This window comes from Pipistrellus kuhlii, unplaced genomic scaffold, assembly GCF_014108245.1.
Source record: "Pipistrellus kuhlii isolate mPipKuh1 unplaced genomic scaffold, mPipKuh1.p scaffold_m20_p_12, whole genome shotgun sequence".
NCBI lineage: Eukaryota > Metazoa > Chordata > Mammalia > Chiroptera > Vespertilionidae > Pipistrellus > Pipistrellus kuhlii.
Window position 1 is genome coordinate 27,240,984 of NW_023425427.1, and position 21,833 is coordinate 27,262,816.

At 38.0% G+C, this 21,833-nt stretch overlaps 1 protein-coding gene across 2 annotated transcripts in view; it reads right to left on the minus strand.

Annotated features, from left to right (window-relative positions):
- RORB (RAR related orphan receptor B) overlaps positions 1–21,833 on the minus strand; it is a 167,715-nt gene that overhangs the window by 50,245 nt on the left and 95,637 nt on the right. The window contains exons 1-2 of one of the 2 annotated variants that reach the window (XM_036433790.2): positions 13,842–13,961; positions 539–624 (exon numbers count right to left, since the gene is read on the minus strand). In XM_036433790.2, the coding sequence (XP_036289683.1) occupies positions 539–624; positions 13,842–13,881 (126 nt within the window). In that variant the 5' untranslated portion in view covers positions 13,882–13,961. Of the gene's footprint in view, positions 1–538; positions 625–13,841; positions 13,962–21,833 lie in introns of those variants that run through there. The other variant, XM_036433791.2, reaches the window with a different exon arrangement.

Consider the following 21,833-nt stretch of genomic DNA (forward strand, 5'->3'; position numbering starts at 1 on the left):
AGAGATTATCTGGTTTACGTCTAACATTTCATGCTTCCAGGTGGTTTTTGTTTTGTTTTGTTTTTTACATTTTTATGGAATGTGAGAATAAAGGATAGCTATATGCATATTGCAACTCTTCCTTTGATTTCTTACTCAAGCAGATAAATTAATGTAGGCCCATTAGCTTATAATATTTTTTTTTCACCTTTAGCTTCTTCATATAGCAATAAATGCCCTGGAATTTATTGGAGATAATACTGATAAGAAAAGGAAGAATCAGCATTTATATCTCCGTAAATGTGAATAATTCAAGCTTTTATGTAACCATCTGTTTTTAAGTATTTGCTGGCCAGTTAGACAATAGTAAAAAGGTGAAAGGCCAAAGCATGGAAAAACCCACCCACCCATCAAGCAAGAATCCCTGAATGTCAGCAGCAGGCACACGAATGCTATAGCAGGCCTTCTTTAAAACGGTGTCACCACATGCATCCTGAGGTACACAAGTGCCTGAGGCAAACACGGATGCTGTGGGCAGTGCTGTGTTAAAGCCCCATACCTTGCAGCCTTCACACGTGATGACTCCGTAGTGGATCCCGGAGGACTTATCGCCACAAATTTTGCATGGTATCACTTCAATTTGTGCTGAAAATGGAAAACAGATATTTTGAGCTCACAGAGTTGTCTTCTTACTTTCACCCTCCTACCTTCTCTCCACCCCTCCCTGCCATGACCTTGGTGCTTGAAGACACCAGTGTGGGATTTGGAGTGTGGTGTGGGGTAATCTACTTTTGGAATGGCCTCCCTAAGCCCCTTCTAATTGAAAGTTGGGGGGAGGCATCTTATTTGCTTTTTTTCTCAAACTAAAATATATAACCAGAAACCAGATGTTTTGTAAACCATTGTCTTCATCATTTTCTCCTTTATAAACTTGACCTTGAAATAATGCGAGTGAAAAATCCCTGGACCTGAGGCTTTTCTTTTCTTATTTTGCACTTCAAACATGAAGTTAAGAAGAGCTATCACATTGCCTCACTTCAAAAATTTTTAAAATAGGCAAATAAAGCAAAACTGGAGGGGGGTGGTGGTGATTTTATATATTATGTGGATGAATGTTTACTTGTGAAAATGCCGATGATAAATCAGCCAAATATTTACTGAGCATACTCTATACGTCCACTAAAATAATAAATGTTGTTTACATAAGATACAATATACACACTAGGGAGATTCGCTTTTTCTACACCCAAATTAAAATATGCAAAATATGCTTCAGAATGCTTTGTATATGAATGTGCCATGTGGATACTTTTCTACCATTTCTGACCTTTAAATATACAAAGTAAATAAATGCAGGCAAGACATAAACCTCTTTACCTTATTGTTCCAACTTAAAAATGATAACACTTTACATTTTTTGCAATTAAATATTTCATAGTAAGTTTAAATTGAGGAAAGATATAGGGGGAAACCTGGGGGGGGGGGGGCTAGCAATCTGAATTTGTGCCAGTGACCAGTGTCCTAGTGCACATTCTTGTTAGCCTGTAATTAAGTCACTGCCCCTTCCTTAGACAATACTCTGTGTTCCCGGGTGCTCCCAGTTTGCAGGGGCCATGGGCAGGGAATTTGGCAGCTTGGCCAGGGAGTAGAGGTGGGGGTCCCTGGCGCCACCCAGGCCAGGCATTTAGATACATCTAACTTCCCCATTCTAACTGAGGAGGGGCTGGGAAAGCCCACCACAAAAGCCTGGTAGTTAGGAAACAGATAAGAAACAAATTTAGGAATATATAAGGGGTGATTTCATTGTATTAACTGTTCAGGCTTTGGATCTTCGAATCCCCTGAGCCAGCAGCGTTGCTTTGGGATAAAGGGTTTTTCCCGAATCTCTGAGTACTCCTTGTGTATTTTCCAGCTGCCTGGTAAATTCTGCAACAAAATCATCTTTATAAACAAAAAAATCCAGTGTTATGTTCTCTCAGAAAACTGAGGATCAAGGTGACTAATGGTGTCCTTGAGTTGACTAAGGAGATGGCAACCAGAAATTAGCCAGTTTTCCTGATACTTCATTTAGTAACCCTTTCTTGGCCTCCCACAAAGATAAAATATGAATACAATTTTGAATTTCTATATCATTCCAGGAGCACCAGCCATAGAGATATTGATTAAAAACACCAGAAGAGACAAAGTTGACTAAAATGCTTATTAAGCTATTTTATTAGCTTCTTTTCTTTTAGCTTTCAGATTACATGAACTAGTATTTGTTTTCTAGATTTAGTCATATGGAAAAAAAATTAGAGATTTTATGTCATTTTACTCTCTTCTGTTCTCCTTGATTCTAGTCCCTAATCTGTTAATGATTAAGGCCATGGCAAAAATAAAACTGATCTTGTTTTGTTTTATAAAGCTCAGCTGACAAACTTAATTGATTTGTGAGGATTAAATGAGAAATTGTATGTAGAAGTGCCTTATAAGTAGCAAAGTTGTATAATGTCATTCTTTTTCTTTTTTTAAATATATTTTATTGATTTTTTACAGAGAGGAAGACAGAGGGATAGAGAGTTAGAAACATAGATGAGAGAGAATCATCGATCAGCTGCCTCTTACACACCCACTACTGGGGATGTGCCCACAACCAAGGTACATGTCCTTGACTGGAATCAAAGGTGGGACCTTTCAGTCCGCAGGCCAACACTCTATACACTGAGCCAAACTGGTTTTGGCTATAATGTCATTCTTCATCATCAGCATCAGCATCATTGTTAACTGGCATTTTTAATGCTTTTGGACAAGAAATATGATAAGCCACATCATTATTCTTTTATTTAAAATCTTATTTTATTAAAAATACCAAATGAATAATAACTTGTTATTTATACTGTTTTTTTTAAAAAAGTGATAACCTTTTGAACAGTAAATTCCTTACAATGATTTCAAAATTGACTAACAATTCCAGGTATCCACTGTACAGTTGTTAGTCTTATATGATATTAAGTCAGAGGGGCTCTTTGCATAAATTACTCCTCAGGGAGTAACTTAAACGTAGGGCGAATCTGCTTCAATAAGTTCTTAATTATAAAATGATCTAACTCTAAAGGAAATGAAAATAGAGGTAATTTGCCCCCTGGGAAGTGAGAAGATGTTTTTGAAAGCCACAAAGGTTATCTTACACAACTTCGGAAATACAAATGGGATAAGAAATTATTTGATAGAGCATCTGCATATTTATACATATTTATAATCCTAGCTCAACATGTAATCCTGAAGAATCATAAACATTAGAATAGTATTTTTAAAGAGAAAGAAGCCACTTAAAAGGGTATATGTGTGTTGTTGTGTGTAGGAAAGTTTGGAAAACCTATGCCCATTTTTGCTCATTATGGCAGAATAGATAATCTGAGGTCTATTATAGATGAAGATAAATAAAGTCACTAATCCTTTTGTCTCATTTAAAATAAACTGCTTCTGAGCCACAACTTGATAATTCATACTGTGTATTTTTTATATGTTTTTAAAATTGATTTTAGAGTGAGAGGAATGGAGAAGAACAGAGAGATAGAAACATTGATGGGCTGCCTCCTGCACACCCCATACTGGGGATCAAGCCCAAAACCCTGGCGTGTGCCCTGAGTTGAAATTAAACTGTGATCTCCTGGTTCATAGGTTGATGCTCAACCACTGGGCCATACCGGCTGGGCTTTCCTATGTATTTCATAAAGCACATTTTCAAGACAGAGTATTTCAGACACTGATTAAGACAACAGGTCATGTGATTACTCCAATGTTTGCCATTTCTAAATGTTTGGTCACTATATCAGCCATAGTCTCCAATATTTTAAATTTTATTAAAAATTTATTAAAAATAAATCTGTATGCCTTGCAGTGCATACAGATCCGCTGACATGCTATCTATCATGGTTTCAAACTGAGAATCTAGGAAGGATTTGCTGGTTTGGACTTCATTATCTGTTGCAATGAATGTGTGATAAGGAAACTGAGGAGAGAGTTCAACTTTCATACTTTTGTTGACTCATGGATTAATAAAAAAAATAGCATTCTCTGACAGATAAACATAGAGGAGCTGAAGTGCTCTGAGAGATGGCTTGAGATATGTGGAGAGTGGTTACAGTGTTTGGACAGGTTCAAGCTTGGGACTAATGAGAGGGCATGATCCTCTTGTGGCAAGTCCCAGCACTATTATAGCCAAAGGCTATAGTTGTAAGCTTGATCTTATGGTCCGAACCTGTGGTCCCACATGGCTGAGTGATATAAGCTGTGGGATGTGCAGCAAGTAAACAAAATTTGATCAGGTGCATGTGACTGAGTAGATTCGAAACCTGGGAGGACGTCGTGAACATCTTGACCATGCCCTTACTTTGCCTCGTGGAATCTGGCTATAAAAAAAAGACTAGGCTTACTGGCTGTGGCAGTGTCTCTCCATCATAAAGCAGCATCCTACCTAGTGCCCAGCTTTATTCTCTTATCTGTCTTTTCTCAATCCTTCACCGCCCCCTCTCAGGTTCACCCATAGCTATGCAGGCTTGGCATAGAGATATGCTGATCTTTTTTCATTTCTTTTTTCTTCCTCTCATTTATATTTTTCTGTTGGTAATCCTTTGTAAAGACCACTTAAATGTTTATTTACCAGTTAATTTTTTGTTTATAAAAGCAATCAGTTTTTTGAAATGATTTTTATAATGCCAAAGAAAGTCATGATATAAACTTATTTCATGGTTTACCTTATATTAGACCCATGTTTGAACTATAAATAATTTAATCCCCATAGTTTTGCAGAGCTATGTAATAGTTACAGAGTAGTCAAAAATTTTCTCTTGTTTGAAGATGACAAGGTCTGTCCTTGCTCAGAGCATCTTCCCATCCAACAAAGCCACCATGTGTTGAATCCTTTCTGCTTATCTTTCCTTCTGCTCCCTTAGATTCCCCCTGCCTGTGGAGTCAGGTATTAAGTTAGATTAACAAATCTAAACTATTGAGCTAATTAGAAAATGTATTACTGTGACCCATAAAATTACCTTAATGTTTTTTTCTCAAAAAAAATCTTTATTGTTGAAAGTATTACATATGTTCCCCTTATCCCCCATTGACTTCTAATCCACCTCCACCCCCACATCCCAAGCCTTCACCACCCTATTATCTATGTCCATGTGTTATGCATATATATATACAAATACCTGGACTTTTAATAGAAACGGTAGTAAGAATGGGCTGTTCAGATACTTTCTGGCTGGTGAAAGTATTTTTACTGTGTGTGCACTTGTGACTCTCAGTTTCTACCATTCCATCTCTTACAACTCAACCTGGCCATTTTTATATTCTGGGCATTCTGAGTCCATTGAGGACAGAGTCCAGGTTTATTTCTGTTATATTTTCCATGGAGCCCAAAAGAGAATTTTTTTTTTATAACTCTTTAAAGCAGTCATCCTAAAATTGTTTTTCTTTAGTACAACCAAAAAATTTGACATACTCCCTTTTATAAAAGAGGCTTTAAGCAACACTGATTTTCCATGTATGAGGTGAGGAGAGAAAAAAAATCAGAATCTTGAGGTTGGAGTGGATGCATACTTTGGAATAGACCCTTAGGTGATTCTGATATGATATGATAAGGCCCCACTGAGTACACAGTGAAACAAGTTATTAAGTAGGAAATCTCCGTAGCATGTAAACCATCTGTAAAGAAATAAAACCTGGCACAAGGCTAGAACCTGAAAATACTTAGGAGTGACTAGTAACTCGTTCTGTGTTTCCTGACCTTTGGTTTGGGGCTATACTTGTGGCATCTTCTGTTTTCTGCGAGTGCCTCCTCCTGTCCTCCTTTCCCTGCTTCTTTCCATTAAGAAGAATAAGAATAAGAAGGATCTAACCATTCTACAATAACTCCCATTCCAGAGCACTGGATTTGCTTCACAGTTTCTGTTTCTGAGAATTTTACAGCTGTGCTAAAAGCAGGTGGTGAAGGAAAAACTCTTAATGCCTGAGTAAAGCACAATTTACACATACAAACACTCCAATAAAGATGACTATTTTGGTTGCAAATTCTTTTGCAGGTGGTCTCAGTAGCCCAAGTTGCAGCTCTTCTACTCAAATTGCATCTCATCATTTGTGGCAAATCCACGTTAAAAATCACTCTCTGTACTCATTCTTTTTCTCACAGACAGACTGGTAAGTACCTACCTCTATCAGGTATAAAACCTTCACTGTCACATGCAAATCTAAAGAATGAAGTCAGTATTCCTAAGATCTGGTTCCACTTAATTTTGATTTATTAGAAAATAACCCTAAAACTGGAATGGGATGGAGGTGTGGGAAAATGAAACCCTTAGGAAAAAGTAAGTCTTTGAGCTTAGCCCTTAAATCATAATATATGATGGTTGTAAAGGATTCCTGTTGTTGGGTCGTATATCTCATCAGGCACACAACATCTTAATCCCAGTTTCCTGCTCAAATACCAAACATAGCTCATGAAATTCAGTGCGCTCTAATTCCTACTAGAATGCCCTCACATCCATCAGCATTTGGGGTCTCCCTTTCTTCTCACACTCTTCTCTGTGATATTCTGGGTGGTGGTCTGTGTGAGCTCTCTATTCCATTCAGTAGAGAGCTCCTAAATGACCTAAAGATAATATTGTTTTTTTTAAAATATATTTTATTGACTTTTCACAGAGAGGAAGGGAGAGAATTAGAGTCAGAAACATCAATCAGCTGCCTCCTACAACCTCCTCCCCGACACTGGGGTTGTGCCCAAAACCAAGGTACATGCCATTGACCGGAATTGAACCTGGGACCCTTCAGTTCGCAGGTGGACGCTCTATCCACTGAGCCAAGCGGGATTACAATATTATAATTCCCTAACCTATGTGTCGTTGGAAAATAGAGTAAGAAAAATTTAGTATCGTATGGTAATGGCAAAAAAAAAAAAATTCAAAGGCAAAATTTGTAGGATTATCATGAAGAGAGTTGATTTATCTTTTCCACAAGAACATTAACCCCTGAAGTGCTTGCCTACTCTCACTCCCCAGAAGACTTAAATAACAGAGAATATAACCCACAAAGAACAATAACAGTGATTAGGATTTTCATTAATGGCATTTACTTATAGGTTAAATATCTCCTTTGGAAACAAAGCAAATCATTTTTATAAATCATAGTCATTTTAAACTCATAATTTATGAATTCATTCCCATTAAATACCTCTTGTCCTGTCAAAGTTTTAATTCTAATGTGATAATGTGTGTGTAAAACTTAACATCCTTCAGGTTGAAAGCAATTAACCACTCACAGTTCGATCTGAAGATATGGCCCTGGCATGGAAGCATGAAAGAAATGCAGACCATCCAGCCTTATTGAAGCCCGGCTGGTGTGGCTCAATGGTTGAGCATCAACCTATGAACCAGGAGGTCACGGTTCCATTCCCGGTCAGGGTACATGCCTGGGTTGCAGGCTTTCGAGTGGGGCATGCAGGAGGCAGCTGATTAATGATTTTCTCTCATCATGGATGTTTTTCTCTCTCTATCCCTCTCCCTTCATCTCTGATTTTTAAAAAAAGACTTAGTCAAGACCAATGGACTCAGAATTTGCAGTTTAACAAGGTCTCCAGGATAGCATTGGAGTTTGAGAACAACTGTTCTGTGATGCCCAGGTAATTCAGCTGCAGTTATCCGATGTGTAAACTGAAGGAATTTTTAATTTCTCTGGCATTAGTGGAAGTTAAAAACTTCACAGGATTCTAGAAAAGTAGTTTCTGCTAATTTTTTAAAGGTATTTCTGTTGCCTAAAAAAATAAAACCTGGTACAAGGCTAGAATCTTAAAATACTTAGGAGTGACTAGTAACTTGTTCTGTTTCCTGACCTTTGATTTGGGGCTATACTTGTGGCATCTTTTAAAGACATTTCATAATTTTTTTAAGGCAATAAGACAATGAAGAATTGTTTACAAAAAACTCTGGTCATTAATTGACTAGGCAGAAGAAAGAGAAGCCAGTCCATTCCCAGAAGCATCTTGCATGACTGTAACAAACGGCCAGTATACCCAGTTTCCTTTGCAGATTGAACTATTGTCAGCTGTGCCTTCACCTTTACATTCTGAGACAGCATTTGGACAGATTCAAGCCTCGGACTAATGCGAAGGCACGGGCCTCTCCTGGCAAAGCCACATGCAACTCCTAGCTTGGAGGGCAAAGCCCTCCCAGCACAAGTATAGCCAAAGGCTATAGCTGTAAGCTTGACCTTATGGTCCGAACCTGTGGTCCCACATGGCTGAGTGGTGTAGGCTGCAGGAGAGGTGCAGCAAGTAAACAAAGCTTGATCAGGTGCGTGTCACGGAATAGATTCGAAACTCACGAGAATGTTGTAACCACGCCCTTACTTTGCCTCGTGGAAACTGGCTATAAAATAAAGACTCAACGTATAGGCCGTGGCGCAGTCACTAGCTCTCCATCAGAGAGGACAGCATCCCATCCAGACCCAGCTTTTTCTCTCTGTCTTTTCTCAATGCTTCATGGCCCCCTCTCACTTTCACCCGTGGCTGTGCCGGCTCGGCACAGCCCCTAACTCACCCTCTGGACGCTGAATGCAAAAAAGCCTCTCTTGAAAAGATGTTTAAAAGTAGCTTTTCTATTTTTTAAAATTGAATTGCACCAAGTCTTCTTTTGGTGGCGGTCAGGAGGTCAAGCAATATTTGAAACAGAAATGAACTCATTTCAGCTCTTATTAATTCTGGAAATGTTTGGAAAGCTGATCCACCTCCTGGGGCAGCTTAGTTAACACAGAGTCGGAGAGTCGTCATACAGCTACTTGTTGCAGTGCTCCGCTCTGTTAGAATGCTTGTCTCAAAGCGTTCTTCCTATTATCTGGGCGCTGGATATACACGCAGGCACTTAGGTCCTCCCCGAGACTAACAATCTGAATCTTCATTGTAAGACATTCTACAACTTAACTCTCTGGGCGTCCGCCCCAAACTCAACTCTCCGTAAAAAGAACTTTAGATACAAAAGAAGACATGTACTCCACTTGATAGCTATTTCCCCCAGTTATAAAAAGGAGACCGGTTATTTTGCTTTAGTGAAAAACCCTGTCTCTCCTTACTGCCTTGGTTTGTTTCTGAGCCTCTTTCTCTCATCTCCATTTCGCTGAAACCTTCCACAGGAAGCTGGTTCCCACAGCACTATTTCCACTGAAGGGAACAGGGATGGGACTCCACACACCTGTCACACGTGTGATTCAGAGTGACCAGGCAGAGTTCATGCCTTTGGGGAACATTTAAAAAAGAGCAAAAAAACAAAACTTTTTAAAAAATCAATTGCATGAAGAGAATGAAGAAACAAGTCATGAAGTGAGAAAAATATTGCAAAAACACATTTGATAAGACTTGTAACCATAATATTCAGAGTTCTTTAAATTCAAAGGAATGGTAAAAAATGAAAACACACCTTACCAAAGAAGACATGGATGGCAAATCAGCCTATGAAATGATGCTCAACATTGTATGTCAGAGAATTAAAAACTCAACAATGCAATGCCACTACACACTTCTTAGAATGACTAAAATATTAACCACACACACAACATACCCAAAACCTGACAATGCCAAATGCTGGAGATGATGTAGGGCAAAAGGAATGTGTTTATGGCAATTTTATACATTAATTGCCCCAAACTTTGAAAAAATAAGATCCTTCAATAGGTGAGTGGATAAACAACCAGTGATACATCCACACAATGAAATATATTTAGTGATTTAAAAAATGGGCTATCAAGCCATGAAAAGACATGAAGGAACTTCATATGCCTGCTGCAAGGTGTAAGAAGCCAGTCTTAACAAGCTATAAATGAAATTTTGAAAAAGGCAAAACTTTAAAGACAGTGGAAAAGAATTAATGGTTGCCATAGGTTCCAGTGAGGGAGGTGGGAGAAATGGGTAAAACACAGAGAATTGTTAAGGTAATGTGTGGAGAGCGGCCACAGCGTTTGGACAGATTCAAGCCTGGGACTAATAAGAGGGCACAATCCTCACGTGGCAAAGCCATGTGCAAGTCCCAGCACTATTATAGCCAAAGGCTATAGTTGTAAGCTTAACCTTATGGTCCGAACCTGTGGTCCCACGTGGCTGAGTGATATAGGCTGAGGGAGGTGCAGCAAGTAAACAAAGCTTGATCAGGTGCGTGAAATTGAGTAGATTCAAAACCCGGGAGTAAGTTGTAAACATCTTGACCATGCCCTTACTTTGCCCCCTGAAATCTGGCTATAAAATAAAGACTAGCCTTGCAGTTTTTGGCACTGTCTCTCCATCAGAGAGCAGCGTCAATCCGAATGCCAGCTTTCTTCTCTTTTCTCAATCCTTCTTCACCCGCCCCCTCTCAGGTTCACCCATGGCCTAGTCAGCTCTGCACATGTGGTGCCTAATGTGGGGCTGAGTATGGGAACCTAGGGCTGGCTTGGCACAGTAATGTAACTAATCTGCACAACAGTGCAATTATGGATAGATGTCTATGAATTTGTCAAAACTGATAAGGTACCACACAAAGAATGAACCTTAATGTAAACAATGAATTATAGTTAAAAATAATGTATTAGTACTGGTTCATTAATTATAATCAGTATGCCACACTAATGCAAGATATTAATAACGGGAAATTGTATGTGTGGGGGTGGGGCCAAACTTGCAATTCTGCCCCCATTGCTTCAGCATTGAATCTTGAAATACAAAGAAATGATAGGATTGAAGAGACCATCTTAATTTGTACTTCATCTTTAAAGACAAAAATGAGTTCAGAGCCTGCAGGCGTCTTCAAACTATGGCCCGAGGGCCACATGCGGCCCGCAGAGGAGTCTGATCCGGCCCGCCAGGTTTTTTGGGCAGTGAGCGCAGCCGAGGTGTTACAGTAGGAATTAGTAGTTCATATAGTCCGGCCCTCCAGCTCTCTGAGGGACCGTGATCTGGCCCCCACTTTAAAAAGTTTGAGGACCCCTGGAGAGAAAGGAATATTTGGGTTCAGTTCATCCTTCCATAAGATGGCCTTTTTCAAAAAAAAGGGGGACATAGAGCATTTTAAAGAAAAGTATTCTCATCTGCACACAGCACCAGCGACTAATTTAGGGGTAAAATAATTTTAAGATTTCACTCTAGAAGCTTCCTCTTATAATGTCACCCTATGCTAACCAACACCAGCATATCAATGCAGGCAATGGTTTAGCCACTGGACAAATGTGGGATTAGTAGTGCATGGCTCCCTGGAAGTCTGAAGTGCCTTTTCTGCTGATACTGCACACTTCCCCTAAAGAGATTAACAGCATAATCCTAAATATTATAGGACCCGAGCTATCTTATTTTTGAGCTCATCAGATCCAGCATGCTGCACATAATCCCTAACAGCTTTATTCAACCTTTATGTAAGCTGGGGAAGAAGTAGTAGGAATACAATGACCAAATAGTAAGAATAGATACTGTGATTTTTAAGTTCCATTTTAGCAAGTTTCCTCCTTTTGAACATTCTTTTTCTATGAGCAGACAATTCATAGTCATTGTTTGATATTTTATAATAATGTTTGCATGGAGATGTTTGCGGCTGTCTTTGTTAGCTGTGTTTCTTATACATTACTTTTGACCAAAGACATTTAGATGCAGGTGGACTAAATTGGTAGGAGAAAATGTGCATTTTGTTTTTGCTTTTTGTCATTTCTTCAGAGCAGTGGTTCCCAGTGTGGGGCACAATTTGATTCTTAAGGGTGGCAATCTGAGAATGAATTAATAGTGTGTATTTGTTTTTTTTTTTAAAATTTTATGGTTCTACAGGCCTCATACACAGTATTTAAATATATATATATTATAACATATTTATGCACTTCAGTTCTCTATTATATACGTTGAAACGTTATTTACTATTTTTCATATCACTTCATATTATTATTATTTTTTAAGTTCGTTAGTGATTTCTTCCTCAGTACTTCAACTGTCCTTTTTTTCTTTTCTTTTTTTCTTTCGTGAATGTTCTTTGGAAGCTTGTGTAGACAAAGTTAATGGTCTTTTAGGCTTTCTCCACGTGAATAGGTGTTCACTTTTTGAATAATAAGAATTATATGTCACATAGAGGGGGGCATCGGGATTTTAGACAGGCTTAGATGGGGCATGGCCAAAGAAAGGTTGGGTACCACTGATTTAGAGGTTTGAAATACTTTTAAAGCAGCAGAGATATTTATCTTGGGAAAAATAATAATAGAGGAAAAAGACTGGTGAAAACCAGAAATTGCTACCCATAGTATCAAATATTCTACTGTAGTAACTTAAAAAAAGCTTTAGAGTTTTGCCCTAGCCTGTTTGGCTCAGTGGATAGAATGTCGGCTCGCGCACTGAAGGGTTCTGGGTTCGATTCAGGTCAAGTGAACATGCCCAGGTTGCAGGCTTGATCCCACTAGGGGGTGTGCAAAGAGGCAGCTGACCAATAATTCTTTCTCATTATTGATGTTTCTCTCTCTTTCCCTCTCCCTTCCTCTCTGAAATCAATTTTTTTTTTAAAAAAAGCTGTAGTTTTAATTTCAAGTATTCCTTTTAATTCCCTAAAATTTAAGAGGAAAGCAAAATACCTGCTTCTCTTTTGCAAAAATATAAAGACATGTTCATTCATACAGCTCACTTCAAAAATGAGTTGTGCGTGTGCACAAATAAGTTCCTAAAATCAAACACTGTATTTTAGGTAGTTTTACAAGAGAAGGAAAATTCATGGTTGTTTTTTTTCCCTTATCACCAAGTCAGTGGAGACAAGAACATTTATATTCACCTGTCAGCCTTTGCTAATTGTAATTCAAGCCCAAAGAGGATTAAGTACATAGACGTTAATATGTCCAGTGTTATTAATTTCTGAACAACAATAGCAACAATAATCTGTCAGTTGTCAGGATAAATAGTTGTTTGAAGATTCCCTTGATGTCAGAACTGCAACCTCCTAGTAATCATTTATCTCACCAATAAACTCTTTATATACATAGATTTTGAAGCCAGTGTAAAATTGCATTGAAACAATACCTATTCTTTTCTAAAAATACTAGCACTAGGAATTTTTAAGCATCGTGGAAAGATGTAATTCTAAGTTTCTATAATATCTAAAGAAGCTTCAGTTTGATTAGTAACTTTTTTGTAACAATTGTAAGTTTTGTTATTTGAAAGATAATTATATATCAATTCATATCTTAATATTGTCAAATGTTCATTGCTATGTAGTATTAGTAAAAAATGGCAATAAATAATGCAGCATGATTTATTGCCATTTTAAAACCATGCTCAGAGCCTGCCCATGTTATGAAATAATGTATGTTTAAGGAACTATGCACTAACTTACACCAAAAAAACTTAGGAGAAAAAATACAGAAACATAATTCATCTCATCATTAATCATTATTCAATGAAATAGGCTTCTTTTGAAAAGATTTCTTATATAGGATTAAGTGTTTTGTATAATCATAACCTGAATTTTTAAAAAAATAGAAACATTGAAATAATAGCAATGCCAATGACTAAAATCAGGCTGCCAAATTGTGACGAGGTTGTTCATACTGTTAACTGCAATGTTTTTGTAAAGTGGCAGATGACTATTTAAATTGAGCCTCAAATCTTACACATTCAGTAATTCACTTCCGGATATGATAGCATTTATATATTAATATGTTCTCCAGTATAAAGTAAAGCCTGAGTGACTTTTTATTATGTACATTCTTGAGTCAGCAAAGTATTTTATTGTTCCCACACCTAGCCATTAATTTATTTCACTGAGCGCTTATACATGCTTACCACCTTGCCTCCTGGAGAACAATTCATACAGCTACGTGTCAGAGAGAGAAGAAAACGTAAAACTCACCCGTGGCGTCAGCTTTAGACTTTGGCTCGTTCTCACACATTTTGACGTTGCAATTAAAAAATCTAACTGAAAAATACCACACTTTTCACTAGAGGTCTGATGACTGCTCCTATGTTACCTCACAACTAGAATCCCAACGGACTGCATTAATGAGATTAAATGCAAGAGGGGTTAAAGGCGTCAACTGTTCCATTTCATTAAGTGAGAGTGAAGGGCTGCCCAGGCAAGCAAGGCGGAGGGAGAAGACTGGCTTTTCTTTTTGGTAATACTTATTCACAAAAGAATGCAGAGTTTGCTAAATCGCAATCAGCAATTTAAAAACTCCCCCTCATCCCCCGAATTGTATAGACACCTATAATTTCTGCATTGCAATTATTTTTTGTTTTCATCTGTTGGAATAGTCATATGCCAAGGCGACAGAGTCATCTGTGATTATAAATAAAGGACATAAATTTCCTTCAGGATTGGCTTGGACCCTCTATTTTGGTCCCTCTATTGAGGTCCAGGTGAGGGATTATATAAAAGTATTACCACGTTCTGTCCTCCCAAATATCGGATCAAAGTTGTCTATGCACACTAGTATTTTAAAGTCAAAGAAAGTTGCATCCCTTACAGCTGCAGTGCCAACAAAGCCTGGGAACTAGTTCGGAATTTCATGCTAAGTGGGCCACTTGGCCCCAACCTTGAGGTCTAAGGCGATTTCATTCTCCCAGCATGCCTCAGTGTTCGCACTTATAAAATAAGAATGGTGAAGTCACACGGGCTGAAATTTCTGATCATGAGCTCCTGTCACCAAGAAGGATGAATATATAAAAATTGCTTCGACTGCCATAGAAAAGTGCATGACCTTTCTGTGAGAGCAAACCACTCACATGAATATCAGCTTTATTTAACTTTTGCTTAGAGTTACTAAATTGTTTCAAGGATAAATCTCAAACCTTTCTCTTTACCCCTCATGTCTCTACCACCATTGGCAGCTCTCATTATTTATTCACTAATTCCCTTGTCACAAATGGTTTCTTGATCTTCTCCCTTCTGTTCCTCTCTCCCTTAGACACCTTTGCTTTTTGCTGGTTCATATTGGAGTACAACTACTTTTTCTTGGACACAAAGGCAAGGGGTGGAGAAGTGGTTAGGGGAGGCTGAGCAAATCCATTAAATATGATTGTCAACATGGTAAAGCTGAGCTCAATGGATGCCCATTGACATAATCTGGAGAATTTAAAAATATTGCTGCCCAGAGATTTCTCTCTTACCTCCCACTGATTTGGGATTTGAAACATTTCCAAAGTAATTTGAACAGGCAACCAGGATTGAAGACACCCCGAATGTTTCTCAGAACCACCAGGGACATGTGTTAAATGTACAGGGTCCTGCCCCCACCAATTACTGAGTCAGAGTGCTTTGAGGAGGAGCCTGGAAAGCTACAGCACAGGTGTTTGCTGTGATAGAAGCTTGGACTTTGAATTAGAGTATTTGGTTTTGAATTCTTGGGTAAGCTACTTAACATTTTCTCTGCCTCAGGTTGTATAGCTCTAAAATAAGATCCTAACACCTAACCGCTAGAGTTGTGTGAGGAGTAAATGTGAAAATCCTTAGCACAGAGCCTAGTACATATTGGAAGTCTGCTTAAAAATAAATCCATCTACCTTTGCTTATGAAAGCATTCATTTTGGCTCTTGACATTGTTATTCGGTTAATACAGCTAATTAATTAATAATAAATATTATTTGTTCCAGGCACTGAGAAATAAGTATTTTGGAGCTCACAGTCCTTATGTATTGAAAAACCTATAAATGTTAACCTATTTAAATACTTCCATTGTAATTTTGAGTTTTCTGTATAATACTAGAAATAATATATATTTTTCTTAAATATGGTTTTCTTTTTAAATTTTTAGATAGAAAGGAAGGGAGATGGGAGAGAAATAGAAACATCAATGATGAGAGAGAATCAATGATCAGCTGCCTTCTGTATGCTCCCTACTGGGGATCAAGCTTGCAACTTGGGCATGTGCTCTGACTGAGAATTGAACCAGTGACCTCTTGGTTCATGGGTCGATGCTCAACCCTTGAGCCACAATGGCTGGAAATATTTTTAGAAGACCTTTTTGGTAATGAGGAGTAGGGAGGTCATTTAAAAACTCTTCTTGGTCAGAAAGTGAACAGGTTTGGGGGATAGCAGATGTTTCGTGTGTTATAGTTTAAATAAGGAGACAAAATTATTCTCTGTGAACTCTTTAAAGGGTATTTAATACTAATTTGTGAGTTATGAAGAGCATCTGCAGCGTTTGGACAGGTTTAAGCCTCGGACTAATGAGAGGGCACGGTCCTCTTGTGGAAAAGCCATGTGCAAGCCCCAGCGTGGAGGGCAAAGCCCTCCCAGCACAATTATAGCCAAAGGTTATAGTTGTAAGCTTGAACATATGGTCTGAACCTGTGGTCCCACGAGGCTACGTCCCTGGTCAGCAAACTGCGGCTCTCAAGCCACATGTGGCTCTTTGGCCCCCTGAGTGTGGCTCTTCCACAAATACCATGGCCTGGGCGAATCTATTTTGAAGAAGTGATGTTAGAATAAGTTTTAAGTTTAAAAAATTTGGCTCTCAAAAGAAATTTCAGTCATTGTACTATTGATATTTGGCTCTGCTGACTAATGAGTTTGCCGACCATTGGGGTGAGTGATATAGGCTGCAGGAAGTGCAGCTGGTAAACAAAGCTTGATCAGGTGCATGTAATTGAATAGATTTGAAACCCATGAGAATGTTGTAAACATCTTGACCATGCCCTTACTTTGCCTTGTGGAATCTGGCTACAAAATAAAAACTCAGCTTGTAGGCTATGGCACTAACTCTCCATCAGAAACTGCAATGTCCCCCGCTCAGGTTCACCCATGGCTGTGCTAGTATGGCACAGTAAGGCATTAAATTTATAGACACTAGTCATAGGGTGCTGGAAGCCAAATCTCAGGATTAGAAAGTTAGATCTTCTCATGCATCCTAAGCCTTGGAAAATACCCTGCTCCTTCTCTGGCCAAAAGGAAGTGGGTACCAAGGACATCAAAAACACACTCATTGGCATCTTGATGCACAGAGCATGCTCATTCTCCTGGAAGCAAAGGGCAGGGTTGGAAATAGGAGTACATGCTTGGGGCTGGGATCCAGCCTATAGATGGGGCCTACGGTTAGGAAGAATGAAGAAATGGTTTGGATTTCTCTAGAGTTATAGTTTTATCATATCGCTTTCCTGCTCAAAACTTTTCAGCCCCCTTTATGATTCATAAGATAAACCTAATCTCCTCCTGGGCCTGGCTTTTCACAGTCTGCATCAGCTCTGTCTGCAGGTACTCACCCTGTGATCCAGGGCCAAAGGCAGCCATCCACCTTCAGATTCTGCCCCCAGTTCCTTACTTCTCTACCTTTTTTCATTTCTCTGTTCTCCTTGGCCCTTCTGAACGCCTCACTCCGCTGTGCTCCAACTACTCACATCTGACCAATTTTTGAAAAGCTAGCTCAACTCCTATTCTGAAAAGCATCCCTGAACACTCCATCTGCAGTGGTTACCCTGGGATCCTATGTCCGACCATTCATCGGTCCTGGTGTTCTTCATTAATCCTCTTTATATGCTTACCTTTCACTTTGACAATAAGCTCCTTAGGGATAAAATCATCTCTTTGTGTGTCTCCCAGTGTCTAGCATAGAGAGTCAATAACATGTACGGAGTCCATCAGTGGGTGATGGTGTACCTACTGAATGACTGCAGCTCTGGGGACAACAGATTAATCCCATCACTTACTTCCACCATTTCCTTTCACTTGCGTTTCACTCTGATAGCTCATCTTTGGGATATGTAAGCTTATATGCTTGATATTACTTATTGGAGATGAGAGAAGGTTAAGGAAAAAAAGCGCTTGCCTACTTTTGCTCTTTATTTAATCATAGCTGGTTCTTAGTATAGGAGGTTGAAACAAAAAACTTCTCTTGACCTCCCATTTTCCCTTCATCAACTATCAGGCTTTCTTTTTTACCCCCTTTGTTTGGCATTTAATTGCATCTTTGGACTCTTGTCCCATTGGTTTAGGTCTTTTCTCTGTCCAGTAGGGAGATTTCTTTTTCTCTGGTTGGGAGTATTATCATTAGAGGCAAGGGGGAGTGGATAGCTCTCCCTTGACCCTGTTTCACTGGGGGTAATGGCATTAAACACTTGTCACACCAACATAGTACTGAGACTGTCCCTGGTACCACAGAACATTAAGCTGGTGGGACAAAAAGTTGTTTTAGAAAACCTAAGATTTGGGGGCAAGTGAAAGATGAAGCTTCTTCATGAAGTGTCTTAAAAGGGAGATAGCATGAATTTATAGGAAGCTGTCCCTGGTTAGCACAGTGGTTCTCAAAGTCTAGTTCCTCAGAATAGTTGGATCAGCAGTGTCACCTGGGAACTTGTTAGAAATGCAAATTTCAAAAAAAAATGCAAATTTCTGGTCCCACCCGAGGCTTTCTTAATCAGAAACTGATGTGGGTCCATGTATATGTGTGTGTATGTGTGTGTGTGTATGGGTGTGTGTGTGTCCAGCAGTCTACATTTTCATCCTCCAGTTGGCTCTGTTGCAGTCATAATTCACAGCCACTGGTTTACACTGTGGGTTTTCCAATCAGGAGAAACTACAGTTAATTTTAGCTCTTACACATTGGTTGTATGGTTACCTGGACAAATTATTTAATCTACTGATGCCTCTGTTTCATTATTTGTAGAATGGCCATAAGAATATCTACATGATGGAAATGTTGAAGAATTTAAAGTGAAATTTTAAAATATCTGATTCCCAAGAGACATGAATAAACCAATTCAGTGAGAATTTTTGGAAGACCAAGGATTTTTATTTTATAAAAGGCAAAATAATTCTGAAGTATAGAATAATATACTTTTGTTATATATTAAAATCAGCATTACCAGGAAAAAGAGGTGTGAGATTAAATGCAGATAAGAATTAATCATCAGTAATGCCAGATATTGAATTCATTATTTCCATAATTTTGCTCCAACTTAATAGTAGAAAAGTACAGAGAAATACTAAAATGTAAATTCTAAAATAGGATTTTCCAACTTTGCCATTACTGATATTGGACTTTTGGCCTCCAGAACTATGAGAAATACATTTTTGTTAGTTATAAGTCACCCAATAAATGATTAAGACAGTACATATTCAGTAAATGCTAGCTCTCCTGGATGGATGATTGATAGATATTAGTCTTATATTGATTCCACACTCATGGGATAACTCTTAAAGTCTTTACAAAGAAGTTCTTATCCATTTATCAATTTCTTCTTGGAGTAATAAATCAGAACATCTAAATACTCACATATTAGTACATCCTAGGGTCTATAGCTGGTGTTGGATAAGATCAAGGGGATGTCAGAATCAGAACCGAGTTCTACTTCCACCCTTGTCTAGCTGTGCACCTTTAGGAAGTGACAACCTCTCAGAACCACTGTTTCCTCCTTTGTTAAGAGGGAAAATAATTACGGTTTCATATACAGGTTATAAAAATTATATCACACATCTGAAAGTTGATAAGCCAATATCCTGGTACACAGAAGGCACTCAGTAAAGATTTTATTCCCTTACAGTCATAGTTGGTGAGAGCATAGTAGGAAAGAAAGGTGGGCATGGCCCCTGTGTTCATGAATATAGACTTTGAATGGCCTAATATATCTAAATTGACAATAAACAGTTAAAAGCGTTTCTCTAGTCACAATAATATGTTATCCTGTCAAAATTGCATTTGAAAAATAGATTTCTGAAGGGTACTTAGTAAAATTAAATATATTAATGTTTTCAAAACTAAATATATTTTATTATTTATAGTAATAATAAATTTAATCATAACTGGTTCTTAGTATGTAAATGCATAATATTGCTCAACAGCAAAACTGTAAACAGTTTTGGCTTCTATCTACTAACTGTGACAACTAAAAATGTTTCCAAATATTTCTAAATATACCCCAGAGGACACTTACTTTGTACAATCCATTTAAGAAACTTTAGCAGCTTAATGTTGATGCAGTGTAGAGTAGTGATTATTGCTGTAATCACTAGCTAACTCATTGTGGTGACTGAGCTTACAAATATTTAATCTTTGGTATAAAGACCATTTACATTTCCAAACATTTTACCCAGCAGTGCTCCTACTTATTTTCCACTCAAGGGAAAGAAATAGTCAACAACAAGACGGAAAACAAAGAGACTGTTAATATTTTTACTGGTTGACATTCGTAGTATAACCAAACTCAAAGGGCAGAAATCCTGAGCCCTTATTTACTGACAACCTTCCTAATGCTTCCTTCTGACAGGGGTTTTAAGTTGTAAGAAAATGAACAAGAGTAACTTCCTAGTATCATGTAAAGTAGATTTCTTTTATTATATGAGTTATGAGGTTGATAAAATATGTAAGGTAGAATGGGAGAACAATCATTTTTTTATTTACATTAAAAAGTGCTGAATATTTTTAAAGACTAGATTTTTAGAGCAGTCTTACAACAAAATTGAAAGATAGAGGTTTTCCATGTAAGTCCCGCTTGCACACATGCACAGCCTCCCCATTATCATCAGCACCAGAATTTTTAAAACAAGGATGAACTTACATTGACACATCATAATCACCCAAAGCCCATAGTTTATGTTAGGGTTTCCTCTTGGTGGTGTACATTCTATCGATTTGGACAGATCTATAATGACATGCATTGACCATTATAATATCATACAGGGTATTTTCACAGTCCTAAAAATCCTCTGTGCTCTGTCTCTTCATCTTCCCCACCTCCTCTTCTCCCAACAACCACTGATTTTTTATTGTCTATTGTTTTGCCATTGATTAATATTTTTGATATTAAGTAAACACTGTTTCACTCAATAGTGTTTAATTCTGCAGAAATATAGTTATTAAGAATTAAGACTTGAACATTAAAAAATGGCTGAAACCCAAACACTTGTTGAATTGGACATTTGTTCATTCAGGAAATACATGTTTGTTGAATGCAAACAGTATTCTAGTAACTGAGTTAAATATCTTTACTTAAGGTCTTTCTAAGCCTATATATAATAAGACAACTATTATCTGGTATCGTGGGAGCAGAAGTGATTTTGCATGTGCAACATCTGAGGATGCTAAACATGTGACATTACAGGATGAGCTTTAAGTATTTTGATCCAGGACACATGACTACATTCTGCTGCAACTGAGACCTATAGGATTACACACCCTTCATGGGCTTCATCCAGGCTAGCTCAGAATTTTACAGCAAAACTATTTCCACTTCGCAAGAGTCTGGCCTTCCTCCTTTGTGGCAGTCAAATAAAAAGAATAACTTTTATAAACATCGGTGATTTCCGTCATTTATTGCTATTGATCAAATTCCTTTCTTTTCTTTCTGTATAAAGGCACCAACAACATATCCTATTTTACACAAGAACCAGGCAATTCTGTCAGAAAGAATTCAGGTGAAGTCGTTAGTGCTAAACAAACTTAGTAAAAGGGTTGAGTTTTTTATGTATTATCTTCTAAATAACATACACTCCAAGAGACAACTTAACAACTAGATACAGTAAATTTACTTAAAAGTGTAGAAAGTCTAAAAATGGTAGCATTATCTCTGTGTGCAGTCCACATTTGCATTAGTAGAAAGAAATATGCCCCTAAAGTATCTGACAACAGAGAACTATGCACAGTCTCCATTCTTACCACCCCCCCCCCCAATCTTGGGACATCTAACAGCATCCTACAGCCAACCAAAATTGTCAATATTTTGGTGAGTGGAATAAGAAACAAATGGAGAGTGTAAACTACATAAATCACTTGTTGCCAAACAAATGTAGATTTATTATCCTTGAAGAACAAAATCTTTCATTTATAACTCAAAAGTGAAAACAGAAGTTGAATTTGATCCAAAGTTTAAAGCAGGAAAACCTGAGAAGCAATTAAAGGCAAATGTATTAAGC